The sequence below is a fragment of the Papaver somniferum genome, chromosome 1 (genome assembly GCF_003573695.1).
Source record: "Papaver somniferum cultivar HN1 chromosome 1, ASM357369v1, whole genome shotgun sequence".
In the NCBI taxonomy this organism is placed as follows: Eukaryota; Viridiplantae; Streptophyta; class Magnoliopsida; order Ranunculales; family Papaveraceae; genus Papaver; species Papaver somniferum.
In genome coordinates, this window is record NC_039358.1 from 552,944 (window position 1) to 576,173 (window position 23,230).

The 23,230-nt window shown below is 36.8% G+C and overlaps 1 protein-coding gene and 1 non-coding gene across 2 annotated transcripts; one reads left to right on the forward strand and one right to left on the reverse strand.

Moving 5' to 3' along the window:
- Nucleotides 1-1,361: 1,361 nt before the first annotated feature.
- LOC113324651 (pentatricopeptide repeat-containing protein At1g31790-like) lies at nt 1,362-2,615 on the reverse strand. Its single transcript, XM_026572951.1, has one exon. It carries the CDS (start codon nt 2,613-2,615, stop codon nt 1,362-1,364), a length of 1,254 nt encoding a protein of 417 aa, XP_026428736.1.
- Nucleotides 2,616-23,049: 20,434 nt separating this feature from the next.
- On the forward strand, nt 23,050-23,130 carry TRNAL-AAG. Its single transcript has one exon. It is a non-coding gene; the product is annotated as a tRNA-Leu (tRNA).
- The last annotated feature ends 100 nt before the right edge of the window (nt 23,131-23,230 follow it).

Consider the following 23,230-nt stretch of genomic DNA (forward strand, 5'->3'; position numbering starts at 1 on the left):
ACGCTCTATTCACAAGTTGGTTGCTTTCTTTACTGTGGCACTTGATTTTTACAGTATAAGTGATGGTATTTTTTAATTTTTCTCTCCTGCATTCACCTTGACAGGGAATAACAGCTCGGAAATTTATTTTTCTGAAAACCTAGTAATAATTTAAAATCCAAAGACAGACAAATCTATTGTTCTGCTTCTACAAGCCAGCTTCACAAATATCCCCCGTCTTTGTCAAAGGTCGATCACAGTCTTTCTTCTACTCGGCTTTTCTCTTTTCTCCAGTCGATCACATACTCTTTCTGCCACTACTCTCTTTTCTATATGTCGAGATACCAAATTTCCGTATCCGGTACATTATGCTGAAGTCCTTGATCCAAATCTTGCTCTTCTTCAAGGACCATATTTCCATATGTGGAGCTATACCAAATTTTGATACTTTGGGGGTTGTTTGTCTGACCTCTCCTCCTCCTGAGCAAAAGGAAAATTCTGCAACCATTCCAAGGGAATCAAAACATAGAGAAGAAAGTTAGTGACCTTATCATATGTCACCAGATTTCTGATCTTACGGCTAGTGATTGACTAGCAAAGACACGCACGTGCAATGCGCTTACGGTTCTGTCCCAAAACCTGCAAAAATTACCATTCATTGGATAGTTTCTTATCCATACACAAATAAGATGCTGTCTCAAATATTTGACAGCCGCACTCACTGTGATGCACCAAAGAGTTTACAACTTGGGTGTCTGAAGCAAAACCCATGTAGACTTTACTTTACTCCGAACGTCAATGAAGATGGAAAAATAAAGAAGAGGAAATGCAATTACTGGGTTATATCTTCATTGTGTATGTACAGCTCTATAAAGAAGGGGAGGTCTACACAATATGCACAACGTAGACCAACCACAACTTGTTTTCTACTGAAATCTACCCATATTACAATGCACCTATCTGTTTCTAATCCACCAGTATTTGTTTCTTCTTCCTACTCAACACTGATTTCATTTCCACGTCATATTTTCTAAGAACAGTACAACTACATTCATAGACTTGATATTTTTCAGTTTCAGGCATTGAACTTCGCTTGCCCTGCACAAAATTCAGCGTGTCTAAAGTGTCAATCCTATGTTAGCGCTACTTGCTTCATTCTCTTTACCCTCCAATCCTAGATGCCGAAGTTGCTCTATATTCTAAGGCTTCAACCAAGATTGGTGACTTTGTTGCACCATTGCTGCAATTCTTGAATGCATACCATTTGAAGTATGCGAGGAAATGTAATCTCACAGCAATGAATTTCTGTGAGATTAGTGATAATTCGTCTTTCAGTAGTCGTCACTTTGTAAAAACCCTTTCATACTAAGTTTGTGTTCTTTTCAACTCCCAGCACATGCTATTCTAAGTGAATTGAGAATCGATTCCGGAGGTTCAATGCCTGTGTTTTTCATCAAATACAGGAGCTCGATGGCTTCTTTGTATGACCCATGTTGCATGTAAGTGTTAAGTATTGCGCTCCAACAAACGTCATTTCTTTTACTGCTACATCTTGTCCAATCGAATGCCATTCGTGAATCTTTCATCAGACCACATTTTCCATACATGTCAACCAAACTGCACTGCACATAAAAATCATATTCGACCACTCCAAGTTTGATGGCGTTGGCATGCACCTGCTTACCACACAGTCCCCTATCATCCTCATTGTTCTCAGCTCCTCTACTAAGCCTCCCACATGCACGTAGAACAGTTGAGATTGTAAAACCATTCTTCTTCACACCTGCTCTGCTCATCTTCTTGAACAGCTCAATGACCACCTGAAAATATCCTGCTTTACAGTATGCAACCATCAGGGATGTCCATGTCACAGTGTCACGACAAGAAGGTAATACTTGATCAAAGACGCGTTGTGAGTCGTCTAGGCATCTGAATTTCGCATAAAGGTCAATAAAGGAAGTACATGTGATAAGATCCTCAGCGTGCCCTAACTTAAATACCAAGCCGTGAAGTTGCTTCCCAAGCCCAAAGTCTTCAGTGTGGATGCACGCCCTCAGAACCGAGGGAATGCTTAATTTTAAATTCTGGCATCGCGGTTGTTGTTGCGTAATCATTCGGATGAAGAGATGGAGTGCTTCTTCTGGAGAGTTTTGGTCTACATGAGCAGCAATCATAATCAACCAAGAGATGGAGTCTCTGCTTGTCATCTTATCAAACAGCTGACGGGCAGAATCCAAATGACCACAGGATGCATACATGAGTAATAAACGGTTAGCTAATAATAGTCGACGCGGCGGCGAAGGTGGTAATGAATGTTGATGATGATGGTTGCTCATCATGTGAGCATGCACCTGAGCACCGCCAACTATGTCCTTGATGTCAGTGCATTCTTTCAATAGGGAAGCATACATATCGGCCGGTATAGGGAAATGCATGCTATCCATCAATCTCAAAACATCAATGACTCTGTTAGATGCATTTTCTTTCAGGTTGTCGTCGTCTCTTGTCATTTTCTTTCTCACTTGTGATTGGATTGGACGGTAGGAGGGACGCCTTGGAATCATGGTGTCGAATGTTGCAACTTCCACAGTTGAGTTGTAGCTGCACTTAGAAAGACCATAGACAGGTGCTGACATTATCTTTGAGTAATTCATCATCATCTTATCTTTGTTTTAATTTCCTAAAGAGCTGATTATCATCTTGAATGGTAATACGGTTCTGTGGTGGTTGTTTGTCCGATCATCAATGAAATTTTTCATCTTCTGTGTAGTGGGTCATTATATTTATATTAATTTCGCTAACTGTTTTTGAAGCCCACTAAAGAAAGACCAAGTAGGTGGACGACACCTCCACATGGTGAAAGACGACAAAATCAAGTAGGAAATACCAATAGGTCCTAGAAATAATATATCAGGATGAGTTTCGTACAGTTGACTCAGTCAACTGTCTGTTTGGTCCTTTTTGGTAAAAAATAAATGATAGCTTGGTCATAGAAATAATGGTTTGGTCCTAGGGTGATGTCATGGATGATGTAATTGTCATTGTGGGGTGACAGAAATATCCATTTGGTACCACATATATAGAAAAAGAATCCTAGAAAATATATTCATTTCTCAGATCTACTTTCTCTCTCCTCAGTTTTTTCTTTTCTCTGCAACAATTTTTCTCTGCTACTGTAAAGAAGATGAAGAAGAAATTAATTGTTGTTGTTGATTAAATGATGAAGACGACGTTTTTATGTTGATGTTGATGCGATTAGAGATGATGATGAAGACGATGAATCACATGAAGAAGATGATGAATGACGAATCTTTGATGTTGTTGATGATAATGAAGATGATGAAGATGAAGACGAACTCATCTTCTGCTACTGTTGTTGCTGTCAAAGATAGATCTGATGTTATTGAAGATTTAATTAGGTTTTTGTTTTCTTGATGTTGCGGCGATTGGAGATGATGATGAAGATGAAGACGAACTCAAAGATAGATTTGTTGTTGTTGAAGATTTAATTAGGTTTTAGTTTTCTTGATGTTGCTGCGATTGGAGATGATGATGAAGATGAAGACGAACTCAAAGATAGATCTGCTAATGTTGAAGATTTAATTAGGTTTTGGTTTTCTTGATGTTGCTACGATTGGAGATGATGATGATGATGATGAAGACGAACTCATCTGCATCTTGTTTTTGATGATTGATGTTGTTGTTGTTGCTGCTGCAATTAAAGACGTCGAAGAAGATGAAGATGACTATGTTGTTCATTTTTACAAATGAACTCTGTTTTTTATCAGGAGTTCATTTCTGGAATGCACTCTGGTTTATATGTTTTTATCAGGAGTTCATTTTTGGAATGAACTCTGATTTCATATAGGTTTTTATCAGGAGTTCATTTATGTAATGAACTCTGGTTTATATGTTTTTATCAGGAGTTCATTTCTGGAATGAACTCTGGTTTATATAGGTTTTTATCAGGAGTTCATTTCTGGAATGAACTCCGATTTCATATAGGTTTTTATCAGGAGTTCATTTATGGAATGAACTCTGGTTTATATGTTTTTATCAGGAGATCATTTCTGGAATGAACTCTGGTTTATATAGGTTTTCTGAATAATTAAGTAGAAACTAACAGGAGTTCATTTTGACGAATGAACTGCTACAGAAAATAAGTTGGAATTAACACAGAATGGTACTTTGGACCATTTAATAGTTTTAAATAATTATGGACCAAACAGTAACGGCGTTTTCCCAAAGGACTAAACAGACATGGGACCACCTAAAAGGACCAAACGATTATTTTCCCCAAAATCAACTGCATTCATGTGGATTATCAACTTTGATGTATAGATCCTTGTCGCCAAATAAAATCTAGCAGTTAATTTCCATAACTAAAAATTATGGTACTCCCTTTTAGGCTATTGGCTTCTTTGAAACAACAAAAAAACAAAAAAGAGGGGCAATTTAACGAATACTTGCACGCTTGTCTGGTAAAAAAAACTAAACTGGTAATTGGGGCAATTCAAAAATTGAACTCGGGACCTCTCGCACCCTAAGCGAGAATCATACCACTAGACCAATTGCCCTCGGCTGTTTTATTTTTTTAAATATGGATATTCATTGTCTCGAAAGTTGGTAACAACATATACCAAAATGCCTATCTTGTTCATTCACATTTACCGATTTTTAAAGTGGTAAATAACGTTTACAAGTATGATTACATTTACCTTGGGAGATTAGAGGAGCTTTAACATATTTACGCGGGGTGGATATTGAGATGAAGACACTGTTGTGGAGAGGAGGAAGAGCACTAGAATGCCAGAAGAGACAAAAGAAGAAGTCAGATAGAAGATTAAAAAACTTCTTGGAAGAAAACAGAATAATTAGGTGGGTGCGACAATATCGTTGTTTTTCTCATGTGGGAGTTGATTGTTTGCAATATCATCAAAATAGCTTAGTGGTTAGTAAGTAATCCAGATGATCTATGGGATCAAATTCTAAAAGGAAAATATTTTACGAAATCAGGAGTCTTACACTCTAAGAAGAAATCAAAAGTTTCTTGGGTATAGAGGTGCATCTTACAGGGCATATAACACATTAAAAAATACAGTATATGGGAAGTGGGTAATGGTAAGTCCATCAATATCTGGGATGATAAATGGCTACCAACCAGGGAAGAAACTCTGGTAGAGTCTATTCACCAAGGAAACACAAACATAACACTTGTGTCTGAGCTAATATACTTAAACACGAAAAAGTGGAATTTGGAACTGTTACAATTTTTATTCGAAAATTCAATAGTACAAGAAATTAATAACATTAAACTTTATACAACTGCTGAAGGAAGTTTGAAAAGAGATAAACTAAGACGGATCTTAACTAAGAGTGGAGAATTTTCAGTAAAATCTCTATATGCCAGACTTCCAAATCCTTCTAATTCAATTCCTAACAAAACAAAAAAGTTTTGGAAAGGATTATGAATCATGGATACTTCTCAGAGAATCAAGTTTTTCATCAGGAAATGCTTGCAAGACGCACTGCCTACTAGACAAAAATTAAGATCAGTGGACAACAAATGTGTGTTCTGTAATGATGATGTGGAATCTACATATCACCTGTTCTTTGACTGCGATTATGCAAAGGTTGTGTGGAATCTGCCGCCAATGTCCTTACAGGGAGCACCTCATAACTCAAACTCTGTCAAAATTTCTTTCTTATACAAATACAATGAATGGATAGTAGGAGATATGAATTATATATCGATCACACTCGCAGCAACCAAATGTTGTTTTATTTGGAAGGAAAGGTGTCTTAGAATTTTTTAAGATAAATCTAGAACACTTGATCGGCTTACACTTGATATCACTAGACATTATGCTTACTTGCATCCAACTAAATTGAATAGTTTGAGTAAACCACATTGTAGAACCATAACACCAACACCAAATTGGCAATTTCCACTCATTAATACTTTTAAATTGAATTGTGATGCTTCTTGGTTATCTGAGAATACTAATGCAGGGTTTGGTTTTATCTTTCATAACTGGACAAGAACCTTCAAGGGAGCAGAATCAGGCATCTTCAGAACTTCCACAGCTGAAGAAGCAGAAGCTCTAACTGTACTGCAGGCAACTAAATGAGCCAACTCAAATAACTTGCAAAATCTGGTCATTGAAGGAGATAACCAGGAAATAATTAGGTACTTACAAGGAAAGGTTTCATCAATCCAATGGAAAAATATGGCCATTCTCGAAGAAGTAAAGAAGATCGCAGACAATCTAGTTTCTTTTTTGGGTTTTCACTATGTAGACAGAAAAGCTAACAGAGTGGCTGATCTTTTGGCAAAGAAGGGAAGGAAAAGCAACAACACAACCTCCTGGATATACCAAGATCCTAGTTTTTTAATTCCAATAATTGCTTATGACACTGTCAAAGCTTATGAAGTATGTAATTTAAAAAACTTTCCTGTAACAGTTTCAGTGGAGGTTAATCTAACAGATTTAGTCATCGGAATAACTTCTCATTATGAGATAGTAACAAATGAGACTGAATCAATATTATTAACTTTCTCTGCTCTCTATCAATATGATTTTTATTAATTTTCCTACAGTGGTATATAGAGCTAGGTTGTGCCCTAGATTAAGAGTCTGATTTCATGTTTTGTCATGATGAATTTTTCTACAGTTAAGTTTATCTTAAAACTAAATCAAAGAATTACGATTTTTGTGTGTGTTGTGATTACAACTGTATGCATATAAATTGTTTGATATAATGGATGATTGAAAATATTCTAACCAGTTACATGTTTGTTTTGTTATATACATGAAAAAGGTTGACTGATGTGAACGTTGAAGTACCATCCATTGCTCAATGATAACAGCAGACTATGATTACTAAAAATATGATAACATCATACTATGATTACTAAAAATATTTGTTTTATGTACTGTGTGATGTCATGAATTCTTGGTGGCTAGGTTCCTCGAATACAACATGACCAATGAAAAACTTGTGGCTGATCAATACTTGGAACTTCAGTTGATCACTAATGAAATTCTTGTTGAAGGCATCTTTATTGATGAAGCTTTCCAAGTGTCTGCGGTTATTGAAAAACTTCCACCTTCGTGGATTGAGTACAAAAGAAGGCTGCGACATTAGACTCATGAAATCACCATGATAGAACTGGGGAAAAAGATTCAATAAGAATAAATACTTTGTTGCAAGGACAAGAACCTGTTATTGAGAAAAGACATTTCCAACAAAGTTGTTAGAGCATAGATGGGTTGAACTCACCAAGCGTTGGTATGTCAAGTTTGGTTGAACTCACCAAGTTTGGCATGTCTATGGCTAAAGCTGCCTTTGTTCTGTGTCAATCCTATGTAAGCGCTACTTGCTTCCTTCATTCTCTTTACCCTCCAATCCTAGATGTTGTAGTTGTTTTATATTCTAAGGCTTCGACCAAGATTGGTGACTTTGTTGCACCTTATTGCTGCTATTCTTGAATGCATACCATTTGAAGAAGTATGGGAGGAAATGTAATCTCACAGAAATGAATTTCTGTGAGATTACTTAATACTAAGTTGGTGTTCTTTTCAACTCCCAATACATCCTATTCTAAGTGAATTGAGAATCGATTCCGGAGGTTCAATGCCTATGTTTTCATCAAATAAAGGAGCTTGATGGCTTCTTTGTATGACCCATGTTGCATGTAAGTGTTAAGCATTGCGCTCCAAAACACATCATTTCTTTTACTGCTACAACTTTGTATGACCCATGTATGACACATCATTTCTTTGTATGACCCATGTTGCATGTAAGTCTTTCATCACACCACATTTTCCATACATGTCAACCAAACTAGTCTGTACATAAAGATGAGATTCGACCACTCCAGGTTTGATGGCGTCCGCATGCACCTGCTTATCACACAGTCCCCTATCATCCTCATTGTTCTTGTAGTCATCAACTCCTCTACTAAGCCTCCCACATGCATGTAGAACAGTCGAGATTGTAAAACCATTCTTCTTCACACCTGCTCTGCTCATCTTCTTGAACTGATCAATGACCAGCTGGAAATATCCTTCTTTACAATATGGAACCATCAGGGATGTCCATGTCATAGTGTCACGATGACAAGGTAATACTTGATCAAAGACGCGTTGTGAGTCGTCTAGGCATCTGAATTTCGCATAAAGGTCAATAAAGGAAGTACATGTGATAAGATACTCAGTGTGCCCTAACTTAAATACCAAGCTGTGAAGTTGCTTCACAAGCCCAAAGTCTTCAGTGTGGATGCACGCCCTCATAACCGAGGGAATGCTTAATCGTAATCATTCGGCTCAAGAGACAAAGTGCTTCTTCCGGAGAGTTTTGGTCTACATGAGCAGCAATCATAATCAACCAAGAGATGGAGTCTTTACTGGTCATTTTATCAAACAGTTGACAGGCAGAATCCTAATGACCACATGATGCATACATGAGTAGTAAATGGTTAGCTGTAGGATCGAGCAAGAGAGTGGAGAGCACACGCGCGAAAGAAAAAACGACTACATTGATAATCAATTCGGTGTGTACACTCTCATGGCTCAACATCCTATTTATATTGTTCACAAGCTTGACGACCACTCAAAGCACTTTCCTAACAAAGATCAAACTCTAAATAAAGACACTTTCCTAAGATAAACCAAACTATAAAATAGAACTCTCTAGAACCAAAACACCTTGTTTCTCAAGTAAACCCGATTTCCAAACCAAACTTCACCATATCTTGGTTTAATTTCCAACATCCTCCCTTAAACCAAGATATTCTTGACAAATCCTTAACAAGCTAGAAACAATATTGTTGTGCTCTATTCAAGTTGCTAACCAAACACAAAACCAAATTATTTAGTACAAACATATACCTTCATCGGCATCAACACAACGAAGCTCTATTTTTAGTCTCTAATAGTTTTTTTTTGTTTTTTTTTTATTTTACTGCCATGATCCATCTTACCTGATTTTCTGTTAATTTCCGGTATCATTTCAGTTTCCAACAACTTTGCTCTTCGTCACTACTGCCATGATCCATCTTACCTGATTTTCTGTTATTTCCCGGCATCTGGCAGCTACCTTACTCACAGGGTTTCCATCCTTTCTTTTTTTTACCTACTTTACAGGCAGGATTTCCACACAGAGCATTATAGCTCTACATTTTTACTTTTATTTTTTTGATGGAAGAGGAAAATACCTCAAGTTTTCATTAATATTAAATTTCTTACAATAACACCGATTACATCAATGAACGGATTAAGAAGGAGAGTACAATGTTTACATAATTCGAAACTTAAAGATACGAATAATAAAAAGTTGACTAAGTTTACATAATCCAATAAATAATTAAGTGTCATTTTAATGGGATTTACCCATTTTGTTTGATCATCAATGGTTTCAAGCCATTGTAGTTGATATTCACCGTAGAACTTAGATATTTCCATAAAGAGAAAGTGATATTCCCCAATTTTCCCGATCAATTTCGATGTTTGTTGATCTCGTCTCTAAAAGAACTGATCGATAAGTTGTTGAAATAGATCGTCCTCGATAAAGAGTTCGATGATAACGCAACACCAACAAAATAAGCCTTTAAGGATATGATAAACCACCAGAATGGTGTATTGGAAATCTGAATTGCAATAGTATGCCATCCACTTTTATTTATTAATATATATACATACACAAAACCTAAACTACTCTGCGCAGATCTTAACAAAATCAAGATCCGGGAAGAAAACTAATCTAAGTAAATACAAAACCCTTAAAGATTAGATGGAAAAAAAAGGGTTGAAGATGACTGTTGTTAGAGATAACTAAATCTAAACGAATATACCCGTACACAAAGGAATATGGAGTTGCAGAGCCTTTTTAGGAGACAGTAAGGAATAGAGATAACTAAATCTAGGTAAGAGCTCTACCTCACCCTTCAAATTCCACACTGGAATTGCTTTACTTCTATCGATCACATCCGTGTAACGTCTCTTCCACAACTCATAGGCTGCACTCACCTACCTCTTGTTGATCTTCACTCTCTCATTACCTCCTGGTGATTACTTCTCTTACTTTACAATCTTGTTGTTGTTTTCTTCTCTTGTTCCAGTTACGCTATTGTTGTGAAACCTTCACACTTCTTTACTTTTCAAGATTCTCTCACAATCTTGTCACGCTTCTTCCATAAGCGTACTTCTTTACTATTATAAAGTCTGCCATACTTTGTAGGTATTCCAAGTTTCTGCCACAAACTCTTAAACCACAACTTTGTTTCAACATGTTTGAGCTTAAACTCCAACATGCTACCTTCCTCCCTTAAGCTCAAACATCACCAACCTTCCTTGTCATTTTAAGTCTCTGAATTCGATCAACTTAATCAAATTGTACCAGGATGCTTTTCCATCTGCAATACTAAATTTGATCTTCTATTGTGTTTATTTTGAATCCATAACTTAACCCTTCGGAACAACCACTCACCCAAGCTTCTTCACCTTCTAAAAACCTTAACGCTCTGCCACAACATTCCTTGTTTACTACCACACCTCCTTTCACAGTCACCGTCATCGTCAAACTCTTACTTCTTTTTCTTTTTTAAAACAAACAGCTTTCTGCAACGCCTTTGCAGCGAAACTGTCACACTTATGCACTGTCATAACTCTTTTGTCACAATATTGTCACGAATTGTGACTATTTCTTCTGTTATGCTTTTGTGCAACTGTTCAGTTCACTTTTTATCGTCAACTGTGATTGTTCTTCTGCAACACTCATGCTTCCTCGGATTTTCCACGCTGTAACACTATCGTTCTAAATTACTCACGCAGTGGAACAAACACCTTGTGTGCCCTTTTTTTTTGTCACCAATTGCAGATAAATCTCTGTAGCTCGAGTTCCATCATTGATCTGCCAGCCACCGTCAAGTTCTTTTCTGCTCAGCATTGGCAGCAAGCCATTCTCACATGCCAAGCTCTTCTATCACAATTCGGTGAACTTCTAGGTAACCAAACATAACAGCATCAAAGCTTCGGTATTCCAACTCAAGCTCAAACCCTGACAGTACTCGTCTGCCATCACCAGTTCGCAATTGTTCCCAGCACAATTACTGCACCATCAATTTCTTTTCCTAAACTTATCTTCCAACAACGTGTTGCGTAGCTTTTGATAAGCTCACAACATACTTCTTGGCCCCAGCATCTATGGTCCATTAACCCTAACCTTGCTCTAATAGACGCATCTTTCTTCTTCTGACAAACAGCAACACGGCTTTGACAAGTCTTCAAAGAATTATCTTCTTCCTCAAAACTATTATATTGCAGCACCAAACCAAATTTTGTTTATCACCAAATGTAGGGCCAAGCAAGAGAGATGAGAGCACATGAGCTAAAGCAAAAACGACTACGTTGATAATCAATTTGGTGTGTAAACTCTCATGGCTCAACAGCCTATTTATATTGTTCATAAACTTGATGACCACTCAATGCACTTTCCTAACAAAGATCAAACTCTAAACAAAGACACTTTCCTAACATAAACCAAACTCTAAAATAGAACTCTTCTAGAACTCTCTAGAACCAAAACACCTTGTTTCTCAAGTAAACCCATTTTAAAAACCAAACTTCACCATATCTTGGTTTAACTTCCAGCATTAGCTAATAATAGTCGGTGCGGCGGAGGTGGTGGTAATGAATGTTGAATATTAGTATGATGGTTGGTCATCATGCATGTGAGCATGCACCTGAGCACCACCAACTATGTCCTTGATGTCAGTGCATTCTTTCAATAGGGAAGCATACATAACGGCCGGTATAGGGAAATGCATGTTATCCATCAATCTCAAAACATCAACGACTCTGTTATTGCTGCTGTTAGATGTGGTGGTGTCGTCGTCTCTTGTGATTTTCTTTCTCACTTGTGATTGGATTGGAATGTAGGAGGGACGCCTTGGAATCATGGTGTCGAATGTTGCAACTTTCACAGTTGACTTGTAGCTGCACTTAGAAAGGCCATAGACAGGTGCTGACATTATCTTTGAGTGATTCATCATCATCTTATCTTTGTTTTAATTTCCTAAAGAGATGATTATCATCTTCAATGGTAATACGTGATTATTTGTCTGATCATCAGTGATTTTTTTTATCTTCTATGTAGTGGGACATTATTTTAATTCCTTAACTGTTTTTATAACCCACTAAAAGAAAGACCAAGTAGGTGGAGGACACCTCCTTGAATGATTATATCATCCCCTAGTTTATTTTTGACTCGGAATAATCATAGGGAAAAACCAGATATCGTCTATTTGAGCCAACACACCATGTCAAGAATTGTTTGGACATCACTGCATAAGAGGGCCAAATTGAAAGCAAAGTAGACGAGCTCAAATTTTTAACAAGTAGAACACGTGAAATTGAAAAAACCGAAGTTTTCTTGAATGTTAAAATTTAAATATATTCGTAAGTTTTGGCAAGAATGAACATCTGGTGCTTCACCTCTTGTCAAAAAACCACCCTTTTCATAAGATTTTAAGGTAGGCCTCTAGAGATGGAGAGAGAAAGAGCGAAAAATCCGTTCACTATGTATCTTGACAAGAAATTTTTTTCCCTGTCAATGGAAACGCTAGGTAACAAAAAAAGGAATAAGATTAGAGGAGAAAAAGAGAAGGGGATTCACATCTTGGATACATATGTCTTAGGACATCGCTGGATGGCTGGTTGAAGTTTTAGAAGAGGCAAGATATTTTAGCAGTGGTAGGAAAAAACGGCCTATAAGAGAGGGTGAAGCTTCGTTCTTGTGTGAGGATAAGGAGAATGAAAGAGGGAGATATTTAAGAATCTCAAGGGTTAGAAGAGGCGATGAGGCAAGATCTTATGCGCTGTGTGTTCCATGTGGAGATAGTTGTTATTACTGGGCTATTCTAGAATAAGAATTACATAAAATGTTGAGGGAAAATAACCTGTTACAGAAAGCAATTACAGAAAGCAAAATAAATTTTTCCTTCAGATTCAGATTTTTCATTTTGTATTCCAAAACAAAGTATGAATAAGAGATCTGGTTTCATCCGAGTTGAAGGTATTGTCATGTGGAAAAGAATTGCAAGGGAGGTGTTGCAGAAGATGCATTGGGAGTCTTTCATTGATTTTGAAGTTTTGGGTGAACAATCAGCCAAAATATTAATCACTCATGATTATTGGCTTGATTTATGGAAACCAAAGAAGATTGTGGTAGACGGCTCAGTTGTGCAAATCACTCAATTCCGTAAGGATGTCTTGAGAAAACAGGTACTTAAGAAAGTTATCCATTCAAAAAGTAATATTTTTCATATTCGGGCTATGTCAAGATTTGGAAAGTGGCTTAAGTTTAGAGGAAGGGAAAATTGGAAAACTGCCCTAATTTGGACTGCAATCTTGGAAAACTTCCCCAACGTTAAAAAAAGTTGGAAAACTGTCCCACTGTTAGAAATCTCAGTTAACTCCGCGTGTGCGAGTTCTCACGTGCCAAAAAAGACAAAAATACCCCGAACCGCTAAGATGTTGCCACGTATGCGAAAGATCTGACGGACTGAGATGAAGAAGTAAGCACGTGACTCGCACATGATATTCAATGAAATTACCAAAAAAATATTACCTTTTCCCATTTTGACTTCTGTGACCATTGTCTCAAATTGCGACACGTCGCTGGAGTAAATGCTTACAGCCGTTGATTGATAACACTACCATATTCTTCCACGTGTCATGTAAAGAATGCAAGGCATTCCAAAGGGTTTCCGATGCACACTTTGTTGCACAGCACAAGAAATTTGTTGATCAGGAAAATGCTCTACGTGAACAATTTGAAAGTAAAATGTTTTCATTATGTAAGCATAACATATGAATTGCACTACTAATTTTATAACAATAAAGACCATACCATCATACCATAATAAAGGCCATACCATAATATCATAATATATTACAACCATATTATCTTTAGGTAACATAACATAACCGGTCTTCAAAGTTTTTGGGAAGCATAACATAGCCAGTCTTCAAAGTTTTTGGGAAGCATAACATAACCGTAAGTCTTAATACAACCATAATACCACTGACCACTAGAACAAAGAAAAACTAGACTAGACATACTTTGAGTTAGGCTTTCTTTGCCTTTTTGATGATGGTTCACAAATATTATTTGTCTGGTTCTGTATGTTAACTGTGCCATGGTAAGTTTGACTAAACAAACCAGCAGCTAAAGAAGAACCAGCACCACCTGCGGAAGAGGTGGTTGGTGCAGTAGTTACCTTCTTTGAAACAGATGTAGATGGTGTTGTAGAGGTTGATGGTGCAACAACAGTTGTAGCTTTAGCGGCAGAACTTGATGGTGCAGCAGAGGTTGAGGGTGCAATACCTTTTGCCTTCCTTTTCGATCCAGTAGAAGATGTAGCTTTAGCGGCAGAGGTCAAAGGTGCAGCAGTTCCATTTGCCTTCCTTTTCGATCCAGCAACAGATGTAGCTTTAGGGACAGAGGTTGAACGTGCAGCAGAAGCAGTTCCATTTGCCTTCCTTTTCGATCCAGCAGCAGATGTAGATCCAGCAACAACAGCAGCAGAGGTTGATGTAGCTCTATCAGCAGCAACACTTTTGCTTGAATATGCAGTTGCTGATGCATATTTTAATGCATATTTCTTCCTGATCTTCTTTGTGTCTATAGTTCCTACAACAATAGTATCTCCATCAACAAGAATCTCTGTTCTCACTCTTTTCTTCTTTGGATTAGATCCAACAGGCCCACCCTTGCATGTTCTGTTGTTGTGATCATCACCACCACATCTACTACAATGCCTAGGTTTTCTTTGTTTATTCTTCTCCATCCAAGATTTCTTCTTTCTTACACAAGGTCTTCCAGGATCTCTTAATCTGATTGGAGCAACCAGATCCACCTTAGACTACACAAGATGAAGAAAGGGATTATGTTCAGTATTCTTTATATACCTTGATCTAGAAAGAAAACAAAAAAAATTATAAAGAAAAAGTACAAATAAGATAATGTTATTTAAAAAAAGATTCTCAAAACAAGCAATAAAGGTCACCTGACTTTCCCACTCATGAATGTCTCCTAGTGGAGTTATTGACCAAGAGTAAGTGGTCCTATACATGTCCACAGTATAATACTTACTACAGTACCTGCAAACATAAATAACCCATTCATTGATTACTGCAACCTATAACACACACCACTCATTCATTGAAGCTCTATATTCTATAAATTGTAGGGATTATTATTGTGAAAGATTACTCACAATCCCCAATTGGGATTCAATCTATGCAAAACACAGGTAGCATGCACACATGGAAATTTTCTTAGTTGCCATTGTCTGCAAGTGCAAGTTTTTTCTTCAATTTCAACAGTAAAGACCTTCTTTGTGATTTGATTAGTCACCTCATATGTCTTCATCTCTTCTGCAGGGTCAACATCAAAAAATTACAACAAATTTACAAATAGTACGTACCTTCCAGTGACTATACTTATAGGCTTTCGCAGCCTGCCATAGAAGGGTTGTCAGTTTTTCCCCTTTGTATCCATTGTTCTGGAAATTCTGGTATAGATGTCTGCAAAAAAGGTAACAAACGGTTATCCAAATTATCCAAAATAAAATTGTTGTGGTACAAATAATAAACAAAAGTTGTATTACCTAAAGCAAAACCTATAATTTGCCAGTGGAAATAACTCAGCCACTGCCTCGGTAAGACCCTTTTGTCTGTCAGAGATAAATGTCAATCCATACTGATCTGGTATTTTTGTCTTCAATTCTTTCAAGAAAATGTACCAATTAGCCTCTGTCTCTGCCGTACCAACACCCATAGCAATTGGGAATATGCTATTTTCACCATCTAAACCTGTAGCATCCATCATTACACCACCTAATTTACCTGTCAAGTGCATTGCATCAAGCCCTATAACCAATCTACAACCATTTGAGAATCCTTTAAGTTGTGCGCTGTATGATATAAATAAACTCTCAAATCTATCAACATCTCCATCTTTGGCATAAGTGAAGTGGCCAATGCTTCCAGGGTTCAAAGTTGTAGCAGCAGTACAAAGTTGTGGAACTTTGGTGAAACTTTCCTCAAAAGTGCCATTCAACTTGCCTAGGACCAGATTCTGTTTACACAAAAAAAATTGAATTTTCACTTAAGTTAGCCATGTGAATTTCTTAAACAAAGAACCAATAAACTGAAGAAGAAATAATGTTAAAAAATGTCATACCCTTGCATCATTTGCAACCCAATAAGGTATGTCAACCTTTAATTTGGGGCCAAATGATTTTTTTTCATGATTTTTCTACCCTTCTTCAAAGAAATGGAAGCAGTCATTGTCTTCAACAAGTAATCTGCTACAAATCTAGAATTACATTTTGGGTTTTTATCAGCACCAGTCCTCTTACATTTGTGTTCTAAGTTGCATCTCCTGACAGTTACAGTCTTACAATTAGGAATTGCTCTTGCACTCACATTCCATTCACAGTCATTGATATGTCTGAACTTGCAAACAGCATAACATCTTTCTTTATCTGTCTTCTTAATTTCATACTGCATAAATTTCAGTACTGCATATTCTCTTAGATGTTTCTTGAAAGCAACTATGTTTGGAAATGCCATTTTAGTACACAACACACCAGGTTCAGGGTCAGGTGCTTCTTCATTCTCCATTGTCAGAGTTTGTTTCCCAATATAGCCACCATAGTCTTTTTCCCATTCTTCATCTTCATCTTCATCCATCTCATACTGATGACCATCAACAATTCCTTTAACATTGCGACCCAAATTCTCATCACCATCCCCACTAGTACCACGAGCTAAATTCTCATCACCAGCCCCATTACTAACAGCTAAATTCTCATCACCAGCCCCACCACTATCAGGCAAAATCTCATCACCAGACCCATCCAAATTCCATTCCACATCACCAACTCCATCCCTAACATCTTCATTATTAAAAAACTTGGACAAAAATTCTTCATAATAGGCACTATCAACAGCATCTTCGTCTTCGTCTTCATCGTCCTCATCATCTGCACTAAGATCATACTGAAATTCTGGCCTATCATCTGGATGACACTGATCTTCCGCTTCATTCTGCAGATTCACTGGGTCTTCACTAATATTAGCATCTTCAATAATTGAACATTGTGTAACAGCATCATCCCAGAACTCCGTTTCTTGCTGATCATGTATATTGTTTGCCACACTAGCTTGTGTTGTCATAACTTCAGGCACATCTTCATTACCAAAGTTCAATCTAGTTGGTCTGAACTCTGTCTTCTGTTGCTGCTTTGTAGACTGTTTCTTAGCTAGTTCAGCTAGTCTTGGACTCTTCCTAACATTAAGCTTCTTACTAACCCTTTTTTTTGGAGGAGTACTATGTAGACTAGACAAACCACTACCACTGCCACTGTGTGCACCACCAACTGAACTATTTATCTTATCACTGCCACAACCAAATGGTACATCACCATCAACCATAAACACTTTATACTCAACAAATCCATCTTCATCTAGGACAGCTTTGTTCCACATTTTAATAAAGTCATTTTCCTTTTCACACATAAAATTTTCTTTATCAAACAACATAAGGTTAAACTTTTCTTCCATACCCATTTTGATCATCCTATCCTTCACCATTTGTATAAACCCAAGACCACTAATACCAGCAACAACATTTGGAAAATACATAGGTGTAAACTTATTATTTCCATTGCTCACAGTAACTCTGATGTTCCTATCCATATTACCCTGATATATATACAAACAAAATTCAATACAAGCATGTCAAAATCCACACCAGCAAGTCAAAATATTACATACAACTCATGTTAAATAACAATCAAAACTTTCAGTTTCACACAAATTGAACCCTAAATTACAAAAGAAAAAAAAATTCATGAAACCCTTAAATTATAATTTCATTTCGTTTACAAATTAGCACAAAATATCATCTGATTCAAGCATAAACAACGATTGGGTTTCAATAACTTACTTGTTTATCGACCAATTAAACTGCAAATTTTTCAAACTTATACTTTCATCGTCTCTAAATATGTTCTTCAGGATCTTTCATCGCTGTAACATTAAGAGAAGAATCTTAATCATTAACAGTTAAAAAATTTCGAGTTCAATCGAGATGAAATTGTAGTGCCAGTCACCTTACCTAATATTCTTCTCATTCTTTCTCCTCTCTCGTCTCTGGTTAGATCTAAATGAAACAAAGAAGAAAATATCTTCTCGATATCTTTTAGGGCAGAACTTACAACCATGTGAGATATCACGTGTGACGGTGACACATCTCACCATAAGAAGTTGACACGTAGGTGACATGTGTCGTGACTGGACGGTGACACGTCTCGTAGATGAACTTCATTGAATATCACGTGCGAGTCACGTGCTTACTTCTTCATCTCAGTCCGTCAGATCTTTCGCATACGTGGCAACATCTTAGCGGTTCGGGGTATTTTTGTCTTTTTTGGCACGTGAGAACTCGCACACGCGGAGTTAACTGAGATTTCTAACAGTGGGGCAGTTTTCCAACTTTTTTTAACGTTGGGGAAGTTTTCCAAGATTGCAGTCCAAATTGGGGCAGTTTCCCAATTTTCCCTTAGAGGAATTCCTCCGCAAAACTGGAGCCCCAACCTTTTCAGATCTGTAGGAGAATCATTGGGGGGCTTAATTGAGGTAGATTCTAGTACTCTTCAACTGGAATATACAAGCTTTTTCAGAATCTCTGTCAAAGGAGATTTCTCAATGATTCCGGCGGTTCTAATGGTTGAAGAATGAGATCAGAAATGGGTTGTTACGATCGAATGGGATTTCAAGTTCGATCCTAAGATTAAGCCTACTTTGGCGGAGTATAGTAGTTTGATTAATGAGTTTGACAAAAATTAAAACTCAAATTCAAATCATTCTACGCCCGCGTATTCAGGAGTTAAATCGGTTTAGATAACTGAATCGGAATCGGTTTTCAATCGTTATGAAATCGATAATGGCAAATGGATCTATAAGCAAAAAACTGTACAACTGCCTAAGAATTTAACTCTTGAAGGATCTCCATCATCAATTGATGCGTTTCAGGAGGTTGAAGCCACTATCTTGAAATCTCAAGGTGTGGTTGTTAATGCAGGTGCGGATAACAACCATCTTGTTGGGATTAGGGTTTCTAACTCTATTTCTGGGTTTCATGGAAGTGTATGTGATATGCCCATAACTAAAAACAGGGTTGAAAACCTGACTGTCATTAATCAACAGTCTTTAGATGAAGAGGGATATTTACATTCATCTAGACTTGAGATTATTTATGGTCTTTTGGCGGCTGAATCCAGTGGATTACAGGTGTTGAATGAAGGAGGAGAGGTTCTCATTCCAACTGTTTTACCAACTGAGTCAGCCATGGTATTTTTTCTCATACAGTCAGTAGAAGTGGAGATGGGATTCCTACTGATGTTATGGGAAGAAATGAAAGAGTGGAGATGCAAACTAACAGAAGGCTTTCTTCCTCAGATAATACTGACAACCTTCAGTTGGTTGTGCATGAAGCTCCCGGTGCTGGAAATTTGGTTTTTACTTCTCCTGACGAAGTTCTTAATTCTCCACGTGACATAACTGCTGAGAATTTATTTTCAGTAGTAGAGGATAAGATTGTCATTAATCTTGGTGACATTCAAAAAAAGAACATCGACTCAAATGAGGTAATCTTTACAATATCTAAGATGGTCTTTGAGTTATGTTGCATTGTGGAGGGAATTAAGACCAAAAACGAAAAGGAAGAAAATGATGTCATTTCAGAGATCATGTTTAAGTACAGAGACAAGTATAGATCCCTTGAAACTGGTAAGCAAGTAGAGGATAGTTGTGATTCAACTAACACAGCTAACTCAAAGGACCGGAATAATGAGGTTGATGAAGTTTGTTCTAGGGAGCTGATGGTGGTTGATGGGAACTAAAATAATTAATTGGAACATCAGGGGGCTAAAGTCTTTTGATAAGCATGTGGCTGTGAGAGACATTATTGCTACACATAAATGTCTTATGTGTGTAATTCAGGAAACAAAGTTGGGCAATGTGTCTGCTTATTTTGTTAGACAGTTATGGCATGATGATGATTTTTGGTTATGAAATCATTCCTTCTCAAGGAACAGCTGGAAACAGTGGAGGTCTAATATCAATTTGGGATAATTCTGTCTTAGAACTGCTTGATAAGAGAATAAGTTTCAATTCCATTTCTTTTCTTTTTAGATTCAAAAGTAATGATTTCAAATTTGTAGTCACTAATTCTTACTCTCCTTGTGATTATATTTTAAGAGAAAGTTTTTGGAATGATTTAACTGAGATAAGGAGATGGTCTTCTGAGGCATGGTGCATTATGGGGTTTTTAATGCTGTCAGAAGTGATGCAAAGAGGAATAAGACTGGGGAGATCAAAGAAATATGAAGTTTTTGAATGACTTCATTGCTGATCAGGAGTTAATTGATCTTCCATTGAATGAAGGATCTTTTACTTGGAGTAACAAGCAAGATGACCCGTTGCTATGTAGGTTGGAAATAGTCATGGTTTGTACTTCTTTTGACTCAAAATTTTGTAATGCAATACAGACAGATTTGGTTAGAACTATTTCAGATCATAACCCATTACTATTTGAGTTGACTTCTTCTATCAAGATTGGTTCTAACTTTGAAATTGGTTCTAACTTTGAAATTGAGAGTCACTGGCTGGAACATCCTGATTTTGTGAAGCTGGTTGAATCTTGGGGGACTGCAATGGTTTTCACTGGCACTCCTGGTTATGTTCTATTTAGAAAGTTGCAGAATTTGAAGTTTTTCCTAAAAGCTTGGAGCAAGACTACTTTTGGTAATGTTGAGAAACAAGAAGAGGAGTTAACTACAAGAATCAAAGTTCTTAATCTTACTGAGGAGACTACTATTTTAACAAATTTGCAAAGGGAGGAAAGGGCCTGAGTTGCTAATCAGGCTCAACACTGTGAAGATTACTAGGGCTAGAATGGCTTTACAAAGGGCTAAAGTGAAAGGTTTTCAAGAAAGAGATAAGAACACTCATTACTTCAACAGAATTTCTAATGCTAAAAGGAGGAGAAATTGTATCACTAAATTGGAGATTTGTGGGGTTGATGTCTTTAACCAGGAAGCATTAAGTAGGAAATAAAGGATTATTACACAAAGTTGTTTACCTCATCTAATTTACTTAATCCTTCTTTTGATAATATGAACTTCAAGACTATAGATGCTACTCAACAAGCTTGGTTGGAAAGGGTTTTTGATGAAGATGAAGTGGTTTTAGCAATAAAGAAGTGTGGAAGAAACAAAGCACATGGCCCTGATGGTTTAAATATTTAGTTTTATAGAGCTTGCTGGAGTTTTTTGAAGACTGATGTTATGGCATATATTAATGAATTTTATATCAAAGGAAAGATATATTTGAGGCTTAATATGTTTTTTCTTAAACTTATACCTAAAAAGGATGCTTCAGCAACTATTAAAGACTACAGACCTCTAAGTCTAATTAGTAGTCTCTATAAGATCATTTCAAAGGTATTTGCTGAAAGATTGAAGGTGGTGATGCATAGTTTGATTTCTAATGCACAAGGAGCTTTTATCAAAAAGAAGCAAATTCTTGATGGAATTTTAATTGCTAATGAATGCATTGATAGTAGGTTAAGGCAAAAGAAACCAGGGATTTTATGTAAGATAGATATGGAAAAAGCTTTTGATAATGTTAGCTGAAGTTCTTTATTTCTATCTTAAGAAAAAATGGCTTTGGAGACAGATGGATTGAATGGTTTTCTTGGTGTGTAACTGAGGCTCAATTTTCCATTTTGGTTAATTCAAAGCTACTTCTAGAATTAAACCATCTAAAGGAATAAGGCATGGAGATCCATTATCTCCTTTCTTGTTTTTGTTGATGGTGGAAATTCTTTCTATGTTAATGAATGATGCAGTGGCTTCAAATAGGATTAGTGGCTTTCAATTGGTGGAAGGAGGTACTATAGTCTCTCATTTGCAGATGATACAATAATCATGCTAGATGCATCTAAGGTGGAGGTTAGAAGATTGTTCATTATTCTCATGATGTTTGAGGTTCTTATTGGTCTTAATTTGAATTTGGAGAAGAGTGCTATGACTAGTATAGGTGCAGATGAGCTGGTCAGGAGTTATCTTTAGAATTGGGTTGTAAAGTGGATAGTTTACCAATAACTTATTTAGATATTCCAATTGGTGCTACTAAAATAAATATAGCTATTTGGGAAATTATCATTCAGAAGATGAAGAAAAAGTTAGCACCTTGGAAGAGAAAGTTTTGAACAAAGCAGGTAGAGTGTCATTAATCAAAAGCTCCTTGGAAAGTATAGCAATATATTTTCTTTCCATATGCTATATGCATGTTTCTGTGGAGAAAAGTTGAATAGTATTATGAGAAATTTTTTGTGGGGGAGGAAGATAATAAGAAGAAAATGAGTTGGGTCTCTTTCAAGACAGTATGCAAACCCAAAAGCAAAGGGGGTTTGGGTATAAGAAGTTTAAGATTGGTTAACGGATCTCTTATGGAAAATGACATGGGAGATATTGTACAGAGAAGAATGCATGGTGGAGAAAGATCATTTGTGAGAGACTAAATCAGGAGAAGCTTGCTTGTTTCCTTTACAAGTGAATGAACCGATTGGCAGAAGCATGTGGTATGAAATTCAAAAAGCTAAAAAAGATGTTTATGAATTTTTTTATTTACAGGTTAATGATGGAAGAACAGTCAGATTTTGGAATGACCGGTGGCTGACAAAAGACTCTTCGAAAAATAAATATCCAAGACTTTACAGAATCAGATTGCAGAAGAATCATATGGTGGCAAATCTGAAGAATATGAGCTGGAATTTCCTGTTTTCTAGAGAGCTTAATCCGGCTGAAAGAATTGACTTGCTGGAGTTAAAATATGAGCCAAGGAATGTAGGATTGGATCAAAGTACTGTAAAGAGGATGTTGTGGATGCTGACTGTTCATAATAATTAGAGAACAATTGAACAATAATTGTTGATATGGCCGAGTTGGTCTAAGGCGCCAGCTTAAGGCGCTGGTCCGAAAGGGCGTGGGTTCGAATCCCACTGTCAACAATATTGTTTTTTTTCATTTTACTAACACCTACTAGCTGCAGTTCCTGTTTCTTGGAATGAGACAAATAACAGGTCATGTTTTGCCGAAATCAAAAGGACT